Here is an 11440-nt window from a genome sequence, read left to right on the forward strand (position 1 = left end):
AGGGGGAAAGGAAAATAATTTTCTTGGGTGGCAAAAGCCAGGGTCCCTTTTTGGCTAGGCTTATATAGACCCTAGGGCAAATAGCCTAGTACCTACCTATGAACATATGAACCTATGGAAAAGCTGCAGTGTGGAGGCTGCATTTGACCATAATTTTGTGAGGGGGGAAGGGTGGCAAACTCAGATAGCCCCGGCTGAACTATACCTCTTAACTGTCCAGTTTTTGCAGAATTAATAGATTTTTGCTTCTAATTTTTGGTTTGTTCCTCATAAAATTTGTGATTTGCTGGCAAATCATTTAGGAATGAAGTATAATGACAGACATTGAGTTTCAGACTTCATACTCTTCAGAAAAAAATGCATGTTAAAGCAAGACCTGTTGTTCTATCAACTGTCTAAGTTTATATAAGAGCAATTTTTAGTGCTGTTTGTATGTTCCCCCAATATATTTGGCCTTGTCCAGATTTCCTGTGTTAAGAGGATGAGAGGTACCTGCAAATAAATCACTTTATAGACTTAGGTATATCCGAACCTCTCAACTGTCCCTGATACTGGCTCTGAATGTTGTTCTCTCCCTAATAATCCCTCTGCAAAATGGCAAATTTGGAAGAAAACGTGGAGGGTTTACAATTAATAAATAATTGCAATGATCAGAGTTATAGATTACTTTTAATTTCAGAAATGCATGTAGAGTCTCTTATTTTGTCAGCTGCTCAAGTTAACAGTAGTAATATTAAAAGTGTTCCTTCTTTGACATGTTCCCAGCTGTATTGTGTGGCTATTTTATATTTTTGCAAGATATTTTTGATCTGTTTTTCATAAAATTGTGGTTTTCTGGCAAATTAGTGGCAAATCATTAAAGACTTGAAGTTAGAAAATAATGACAGACATTTGAGGTTCAGATTTCATACCCTTTAGAAAATTCATACTAATGCAAGACCTACTAATCTATTATCTTACTAAGTTTATAAGAGCAATATTTAAAAATTATCCTTATTTTGAAGCCTTTGTCCCACCTCTGTTTATGGCTTTGTCCAGATTTCTTGCTCTGAGGCTGACAAATGTGACAAATGTGTCAGGGCCATCACCGTCAGCCAGAGACATTTCAAATTATGACATACTTGTTGCACCCCACTCCCCCACGTAGTGACTCTGGATGTGTCCAGGCAAGGCAAAGAGCAGTTATGCAGTGTAAGTGTGCAGATTATTCCCCCATCTAAGGTAGACACAAGTACTACAGTGGCTTTTCATCTGTCCTTGATTTGGCAGAATGTTCTGGTTTTCTGTCATATTTTTATACTGTTGATTTATGCTTCTTATTCAGAAAATGCATGTCATTGCAGTGCCTGTTTCTCTGTGTTTAAGTAGCAATGCTTTAATGACCATCAGGTAAGCTTGTCTGAGACTGTAAGATGCATACTGTTAAAGAATTACCAACATTGAAAGCATTTTTGTTGTTGCTATGCAGAGAATATTTACATAACTAGATAGCCTATAAGCCTTAGGTATTGAAATGCATATGACAGTATTTGTAATAAAGGACAGGATTACAGTATTTTCAGAATCTCATTACATTTGTCGGAGACTTGCAGTCATCTTTCAAGGCTTTACCCGTAAACTAAACAGAATGCCAATCTATCATGTGTGGTCCATAACCTGTGCAGAAAAATACTTTAAGCAATTTATCTTGAGCTTATTTCTTGTTTGCTGTTCATTTTTACTTTGTTCATGTTTTCCACATGAAACAAGTAGATAGTTGTCAGGCAGCAGGTCTTTTTTTGATAAGAAACATTTTTACAAGTGTGTACAGAGATTGCTACTTTCAGCATGTTACTTGGTACTTTTATAAAGCTGAATATAAATTATAATTAGAACTGCAGTCCAAGGAGAAGTGAATTGAGTTGAGTGCTGCTTGCTTTTTTATGCTTGATTTTGACTGGCATTCCAGTAATGTATTTAAAAATAATTTATTTTTTCATGCTCCGTAACCCTTTTGTTTCCATCTAGATATTAAGTAAGCTGTCATGTAGCCAATGCATTGAAATATTTTTTTGTTCTACAATTCATTTTGTCTTAATTGAACTCTCATAATGATAGTTTGGTAGTGGCACCCAGGGCAGCGTATTTAATTAAAGTCCCAGTTTTTGTGTTTTTTAGCATAGCTCCACCCCTTTCCAGTTGGTCACATCCCTTCAGCTGTCTCCTGCATCCCTCCTTGATTTGAAGTCATCATTTGCCACTGGTTGCAAGCATTCCAAGAGGTCTTCCATCTAGGAATGGTAGCGATTCAGACGGACAACATGTCAGTAGTTTGGTAAATAAACAAACAAGGGAGAACCAAACTTACCCATTGTGTCGAGAAGCACTCAGAGTTTGGCAGTGGGTGATTTCTTCCAACCACTTTCTCACAGCAAAGCACATTTTGGGAAGCTCCATAGTGGTAGTGGACAAATTGAGCAGAACTATTCTTTTGCCTCGCGAGTGGTCTCTCAATCCAACAGTGGTGAACAACATTTTTCACCACTGGGGTCAACCTTGCTACGTCCTTTTTGCCTCTCCTCTAAACAACAAGTGCAGAAGTTACTAAGTTACTTTGCCCTAATCCCACATCAGGGGGAGCCTCCCAGTCTGCTTTATGCCTTTCCCCCAATTCCTCTCATTTCACAGTTTCTGATGAAAGCCAAAAGGATGGAAAATTCAGTAATCCTCATTGCTCCCTTCTGGCCTCGACAAGTTTGGTTTCCCTTCCTGTGGCCTCATTTAATTTGGAAACAATGGATTCTGGGCCCAATTCCAGATTTACTGTCTCACCTGGAGGGCATGGTGCATCTGAATCTCCAAAACCTCAAGCTCAATGCATGGTTTCTCCAACTCCCCTGATTGCCAGGCATTCTTCTCTTTCCTCACCTGTCCGAAAAATGATTATCACTCATCACAAATCATCTACAAGGAGATTATGCCAAAGTAAATGGGAGAAATTTGCTAGATGGGCTCTGGCAAATGGGATAGATCCTTATTCCATTCCTATTCGCAAAGTATTAAATTTTCTGGCTTCACTTTACCAATTGGGTTCCTTTGCTTCAACAATTAAAGTGCACCTAGCTGCAATTTCAGATTTCCATATAGGACTGTTGGATGCCCCTCTGATGTCACACAAACAGTGTAAAGCATTCCTAAGAGGTCTTTTAATGCTAAGACCTCCATTTAAAGAACCTCATCCTCCTTGGGATTTAACTGTGGTCCTTCAGGCCCTGACTAGGAAGCCCTTTGAACCATCAGCAACATGTGACTTAAAACATCTGTCTTCAAAAACCTTATTTTTGGTGGCTATTACTTCTACCAGAACAGTCTCAGAACTTCAGGCCCTATCGTGTGAACCTCCATAATTAATTTTTCATAAGGATAGAGTTGCACTTCAAACTAATTCTTCCTTTCTGCCCAAGGTTGTATCCAAGACTAATATTAATCAGACTCTACAGTTACCAGTCTTTTTTCCCAAAATTTTCAAACAAGGGAGAATATGCTCTCTATTTACTTGATGTGCACAGACAACTAAGTTTTTTTATTTTCACAGGACTAAAGTATTTAAAAAATCAAACCAAATTTTTGTGGCATTTTCTTCTCTCCATCTAGGTAATCTAGTTTCAAAGGTTACCCTAACTAAATGGCTCAGAGACTGCATCACATTCATTTATCATGCTAAAGGACTCCAACTCCCAAAACCAGATCAAGCCCATTCTATAAGAGCAGTAGCTACATCTGCAGTCGTTCATGCCAGAGCTTCTTTAGAAGACATTTGTGCAGTAGCCACTTGGTCTTCTCATCATACCTTTATCATTCATCACAAATTGGATAAGGTCTCAAGGGAAAGAGCATCCTTTGGCTCTATGGTGCTTAGGAATATTCTTCCATGAGACCTCCCGAGGCTAAAGTAGCTGGGGACTCTGTCCCACTGTTAAGGATTAGGTGAAGATTAACGACATAAAGAATGTCTAACCATAATGTTCCATCTGTGTTGTCGATCTTCACCAATCCTTGATATCCCCACCCTCCTTCCCCCCATCCTAAGACTCTTAGTAGACCAAACTTAGTTTTTGGCTCGTTTCCTTTTGAAGGACTCATATCTGGCCTCGGTTGATATGCATATTATTTAACCATAACTTTCACGTCTGACTGCCACTTCTTAGCAAACTTGATCTGAGGAAATCTCTGTGAGGAGCATTATGGGTAGAGCCTGGCTCGAGAGTTTGGAGAGAGCAAGTTGAAGTAAACGTCCGTCTCGGTTCTGAGGTTCGGAACCGAACCCACTGTCAAGGATTGGTGAAGATCGACAACATAGATGGAACATTATGATAAGACATAACTTCTTTTTCCTAGAAAATCTGTCAGTGGTTCTGTTAAGACATTCTTTCCCATCACTATAGACTTTCCCAGTGAATTTTCTAAAGATTTATGAACTATTGGCATTATGTAAAAGAATTTTGTTAAAGGCTCACAAATGTAATTAACTGCTTCAGTTTAACCCGTGATTCCCCCCAATGCTCAAGAATCATATTTATGTCCTTAGTAAAATCCTTGGTAGGGGACATGGATTACTGGTAGACAATGATTTCTATCGGCCAACTGCTTATTAGCTTCATTATAGTTTTCTAAATCCAGGACTATTATTGCTCAAATTTTATCTGCTTTACTAACCTACTAACCTATCAGCCATCAGAAGTTCTTCCATAGCTTTTTTCATCTTTTTGAGTAGATTGCATTATCTGTTATAATCCACTAGGGATGCAGCATACTCCATCAAATGCATGCCTGGTCATTAGAGCATACTGTTGCCACTTTAACTCAAAAGGTGTGTTGGTTGACATTCAGAGAGTTTGAACATTGGCTCATCAACTCTTCCTGTTGTATGTGAGCAATGTTTGCATGACGGTAAGTGGGGTTTTACTGGTTAGGATTAGTATAATGGCTAAGTAAGAGGATAGCTTTACTTGCTAGTATGTGTGTTCATGTGAGTGTTTTGTAGTATGTGAGCAAATATTTATGATTTAAGGTTGAGTTAGGGCTGGGTTAGATGGTAGTTGAATTGTATACATGTGTATGGTGATGCGTGCGCGCATGCATGTGTGTGTATGTATGTGTGTGTGTCAGTGTGTGTGTGCCTCTCCCACTCTCTCTCTACCTGTGTTTAATGGTGCTACTAAGTAAAGGGTTTTTGGTAAGGTAATGTGTTGGGCTGGGGTTAGGGTTAGCATACATAAATAAGTTGGTACAGTTGGATAAAATGTGTTAGGCTTCTGTTAGGGAAAGCTGCAGGGTTAGCATTAGCACATATGAGTATGTTGATATAGATGACACACACCCCCAATACCACCTTACTTATGCGTGCCAACTGTAACCCTAACCCACCTACTGCCTCTATCCCCAGTCTGAGAAATTACCTTACCAAACATCCTTTCCGTAAAAGTACCACTAGGCAAACTAGGTCTGCAGGTGGTGTTAAGTTTTTTTGTCTGTTTTTAGGGTGCCGATTGCAAAAGGAAAGTTTTTGTTTTCCTTTTGGGATTGTTTTTTGTTTCAGTCATTTATTTATTTATTTATTTATGTAGTTTGGATTCACTGTACATAAATCAATGTATTGAACATTGATGTTTCTACATGCTGACAAATGATAACACCTACTCCACTACAACAGCTTCCGGTTCTGTTTTATGCAACTAGCAGAGGAAACCCAGGAAACACTTTTCTGTCCTAATATTTCAAAACATTACTTTTCATGCTTTTTTTGTCAAGCTGCAACTGCCCCAGTAGAGACCCACCTGCATTAAGAGGAACAGGTGCTAATCTTAATATCTTCTTTAACCTTACCTTCCTTACGATGATGTTTTACATGATTCCCTCATTTAATTAGTAATGATATATTTTTGATGATGAAATATTTTATGTGATTGTAACATTTTTATAGATTTATATCATCAGAATCATGCTATATAGTTTTATTATCAAATGTTAATAAAATTGAGCCCAGACAGAATAATGTGTTAAAGATCTTAGGAAAGCAATAAATGGTTGTTTACCATGGTGTGAATAAATCCTATTAACAGCACCTTGTTCAAGGAGCAGTTCTGAATAAACAAAAATCCTTAATAAATTTATCTTACTAAGGGAAATGGATGTGTTGCTAGAATAAATTAACAGACTCAAGCTCCTTACGTCAGCAAGGAGATAGCAATGCATTACATCTGTGAAAGACACAGTGATAATATAATTTAATGGTCACTGTTGTTTTAATACAGCATGAATGTTCTAGCAAAACATTTTACGTGCCATAAAGCAGACTGCTCTGATGATGCTATGAACTTATGTGCTATGATATGCATGCAGCTCTTTCTGTTTTGACACTGCACTGCTGAATTCAATACAAACGTAAGTTACAGCTGCTGAGGTATGGCATATCCATTAGCAATGCATGCTAGTTTGCTTAGCTCCCTGCCTTGCCATCTGGGCAGAACAAGTAAGGTTAAAGCATCAAAGGGTTCTTATCAGATTACATAGATGTTCCCAGTGTAATCTTAAACCGTTGTTACCAAGTGACAAAGGAAGGAGAGTGAATTAAGAACAAAGATTGACAGGAGGGTTACCTTTCTTCTTTATTTTTAAATAACGGATGGACACTATTTTTGAAGAGACATGCAAGTTATGAAATGGGACTTTTCACTTCTCTTAGCCTTTTAGCTGGATTCCATATAAATGCTTCCCACGGAACTGGTGTTGATACGGGGACAGTGAAAGTAAAGCGAAACGGGTAAAAAGAAAATAATCTAAGTTTCAGCTGGTTTTGTAACAGCTCCCATGCTTCATTTCATTACTTCATGGTGTACATAGTCTGAAGCCTTTCTTTCAGATGCCAGACCAACAGAAAAAGATAGTTTTCTGCACCGCTGGTATTCTGAGTTTTGCTTCTGCCCTCACTATTGCTGCAGCCATAGGTACCCAGCTATGGATCAAAGGAACTGTTCTCTGTAAAACAGGAGCACAACTTGTTAATGCTACAGGGCAGGAGCTGGAGAAGTTTTTAGGAGAAATTCATTATGGACTGTTTCGTGGACAGAAATTAAGGCAGTGTGGATTGGGAGGAAGGACAATTACATTTTCATGTAAGTATCCAAATGCATACATACATATTTCATATCTTATTTTTCAGTAAGATTTTTTTTTTTACAGAAGTCTGTGAATTTAGCAATTTTATCTGCAGAAATAAAAATAATATTCTTATTTTCATTTCACATAAGTGAATTTTGTTTAATTTGATAGTAATTATTATGCAATAACATTTTTTTCTTATTATGACCAGTACGAATGATGAAAAATTTAGTAGACAGTAGGAAGACATAAAACATCTTATTCATTACAAAATATATTTTCCAACTGTATAGATATATTTATGATAAAGCACAAAACACAAACTATGGCTCTGGATTTTTGTCCCTTCCTAATACTTCCAGAACCTCCACAGACTGACTAAACATGAATGTAGATCCATTCACTTTCATTGGGTTAAGGGCTGCAAAATGGAGTCACAAAGCAACAACTGTGCAGAAACTTTATTTACCTTACAACCCTACACATAGCTGCCCCTGTTTAAATGACCAGTATGCACGGATGTCCTTGTGCCCTCAGAGGAAAGGAGAGCTGGCTTTTAGCAGCATGAATGGTCTTTTCCTATCAGCTGTACAGCACAAGGGCAGTCAGTAAACTTAGATCACCAATGCCATAAACAGCTGCTCTTTTTCCTGAATCACTCATTACAGGTATAACGTGCTTCAAACTATTTCTTCAGTTTACATGCAATTTACTTATACTGAAATGTAAATCAAAGTTTGTTTCCCAAAATGAATTTAAAGTAGGTACACTTTTGCAGCTTTAATTAACTCATAACTTAGGAATTGAGCAGTTCTCCTTCAGCAATTTAAGCAAAACTTCTATAAATCCATGCACATGTAGATTTCCTGTCATGCCATGAGTATGTCCTGAAGGATGCACTTCTAAACATCAACGTACACAAATCTCAAACGGGTAATGATATCGATCCTGAAAGTTCAAAAGCCAAAACACTGAAAAAACAAAACACTTATGTTTTCTGCAGGGGGAAGGGCAACCCTCCCTTTGCTCCCCCCATACCCCCTGATAATTATATATACCAGCTCTAACATGGCTCTACAGTGGGGAAAGTACAAATTCACCAGTCTCCATTGTGCACAATCTTGCACAGACTTAACACTGGCAGAAGCAAACAAATGAGTTTGTCATTTCTGTTGGTGTTAAACATGTTCAGAATTGCAAACATTCAGTTATCTGGGGTGTTTCCATCCATAGGACATACCTTTGTGGTATTCTACAGCTTCACAGATCCCTCTGGTCATCATCTACTTATACTTTCCACTTGAGGCCCCAAATTCCTCTTCTATGAGAAGGGAAATGTGTCTGCCATTCTGGAATTCCAGCCCTAGTATAAACAACATTTTGAGTGACGCAAACTATTACCACAAGGCTCTTACCACAGTATATGGTGTGTGTGTGTGTGTGTGTGTGTGTGTGTGTGTGTGTGTGTGTGTGTGTGTGTGTGTGTGTGTGTCTGTTTGCGTTTGTGCATGTGTGTGTGCATGTGTTAATGTACATCATTTGTAATGCAATAAGTAACATTTTTGGTACATCAGAATAGAGACTACGCCCCAATGACCCTTCTTCCATTGACTCTCCAGTTCTTTTCTGAATGTGATGGGTTGTAGCACCAGGATAATCCATCTGCATTTTAAGACTGCTGCCAAGCATCTGTCTACTGGTTAAATGAAAAGACTACATAATTTAGTGTTTATATCCTACTGCTTGTACAACCACTGGAGGAGTGGTGACCACTTACCAAAGTGATATTACATCTCTGCAAACAATACAGCAAAGAAGTTAATGCCCATTTAATAATGAGACCATCTCATTCTCTGGCAGACTATCTTGACTCAGCCTTTCTTAGTTTTCTACTTAAGTAGCAGACTGGATGGTCTTCAACCCTACTTCCTGAGACATCACCCCTCTCAACCCTACTTTGGATGGATCTGTGTACACAAATAAGGGATTCATAAAATGAGAGACAACCAAGACAGGTACTTTGCATAAGATAGCATTCAGATGATTAAAGACCTCATCTGCATCTATGGTTCACCTTACTTGGATATAAGGTCTGACGGGACAGGATATGCTAGCATAGGTTGGTATGAATTTTCTGCTGGAGCTTTCTTGTGCTAAGAATTATTTCACTTGTACTCTGGTATTGGCTACAGGCCAGTTTTTGACTCATATTCTTTTTTTCCTGTTTGGTGCCAAATTACTCCTTTCTCAGTCACATGCCCTAAGTATCTGACTTCTGTCATACAAAGTGTACTTTTTTTGGTAGCACTGCCTGAAAGTCCTTTATGTCTTAAAGATACCAGCACAACTTATGCTTTGGATAAATATCACTCCTGATCATCTGAAAAAGTACTATGTTCAAGGCACACAGCTAAGTATCCAGTGTACATTTTCAGAAATGTATTCATAGATCTTTAAAAGGGCTAGGGACTTCATGAAGCCGAAATGGTATAATGAAATAAAAACGTTTGAGGGGAGAATGTTGTCTTCTCTTTGGCTTCATGGGAGAAAGAAATCTGCCAGTACCCCTTGGTTAAATCTAATATCTTCAGAAACATTGCTTTACCTAACTTGTCTATGAGCTTATCTAGTCTGGGCACTGAGTAAGAGTCAAATGTGGACACATCATTCAGTTTTTAGAAACCATTAGGAAATGTTATGGACACATCCGTCATAGGGACCAACACAATCAGACTATTCCAGTTACCTTGGGATTCCTCAACAACACATAGTTAAGCATTCATTTCACTTCCTCAGTTATTGTATTTTCTTTTGAACTCTGTTACCCTGTGTAGTTTTAGGTTTACTTTCTCCCTACCAGCATTTAAATATGATGCTGGATTAGATCTGCTCTTCTTGGTAGTTCAAGGAAAAAACCTTTATTTCTCTGTAAAATGTATTTTACTTCTTCCTGCTGAACCTTAGACAATATTTGTCGATCTGGACAGCAAGGATACAATTATCTGATATTATACCATCAGGATCTGGTTCACCTCTCATGCTAACTACAGGAGCTTCATCTTTCCTTCAGGTTGTTAATACATTTATGTGATATAGCTGTTCTAGTTTTCTCTTTATAGTTTGTCTTGCTTTGTGATTCACTTTTGCTTTATCTCTACCACCTCAAAGGGGTCATGCCATCTAGACTGGATAGTGCGTTTGAACTTTTCCATTTTCAAATCACCATACACAAAATCCCATACCACTTCCTTGCAAGTTATGCATCCCCCTCTATGACCCAGGAAACCCATAACACGTATTTAACCTTTCAGGAAACACTCACCTTCCAACCTTATACCATATTCATGGGTGACTTTAATTAACCCACTATTAACTGTGAATCATATATGATACCAAATTTGCATGCACAGAGATTTCTGGATAGTTTTAAAATATTAAACTCCTTGGACCAGACTGTCAATGCACAGACTAGGGATGCAAACATAATGAATTTGGACCTTACTATTATGGGAGAGTGATGCACACCCCCTAGTGTAATGTCCTCTCTGGTAAAGTCAGACCACAAAGAAGTCTCCTTTGAAGTAAAAATAAAACCCAGAATCTCAGCTAAACCTGGAATATTCAGGAACTACTCTAAGACTAACTTCTTACTATTAAATGATAACTTGTCAAAACTTCAAGCCTTGATAAACCTGAGAACACTGCCACCTATACAGAACTGTTCACAGAAACCCCATACACTCATTTTAATAGCTGCATAGAGGTAGCTGTGCCAACCAGGGATGAATACAGTACTAACTCAATAAATAAGCCACCCTGGTGGAATTACAACACCAACAGGCTATATAACTGAAGGAAGAAAGATCATGGCAAAAGTTAGGAGGTGCAGCACCCAGCATGATAAAAGCATTCCCATTAAACTAAACAAAGACGTCAGAGGACAAATAAAGTCTACCAATACCAAATTTAATGTAAATTTGGCCTCCCAGGCCAAGAACAGCCACAAGGCATTCTTTAGCTATGTCCGCAGCCTCAAAGGCAGTAAGCAATTGTATGCAGAGCTCATTGTTAATGGAGCTACCTATACTGAGCCAGAAGATACAGCAACCCTACTAGCTGACAAATTCAGCTCTAATTTTACTTCTCTCTCCCCACCTCAACCTCCTCTCACGAAATACTATCAAATATAACTCACCTTACTATCATTAGGGAACAGGTCCTCAATGCTTTCTCTAAGGCCAAGAACACTTCCTCAATGGGCCCAAACAATATCCAAGGTGCTTTCAAAACAGCATGAAAT

At 38.3% G+C, this 11440-nt stretch overlaps 1 protein-coding gene across 1 annotated transcript in view; it reads left to right on the forward strand.

Moving 5' to 3' along the window:
* The first annotated feature begins 6417 nt into the window (after positions 1-6417).
* The window catches only part of LOC122801067 (clarin-1-like), a 335249-nt gene continuing 330226 nt past the window's right edge, over positions 6418-11440 (forward strand). The window contains exon 1 of the mRNA XM_044070559.1: positions 6418-7154. Coding sequence (XP_043926494.1) covers positions 6902-7154 — 253 coding nt within the window. The 5' untranslated portion in view covers positions 6418-6901. The remainder of the gene's footprint in view (positions 7155-11440) is intronic.

Source organism: Protopterus annectens, chromosome 4.part1, assembly GCF_019279795.1.
Source record: "Protopterus annectens isolate FY-2018-M chromosome 4.part1, PAN1.0, whole genome shotgun sequence".
Classification (NCBI taxonomy): domain Eukaryota; kingdom Metazoa; phylum Chordata; order Ceratodontiformes; family Protopteridae; genus Protopterus; species Protopterus annectens.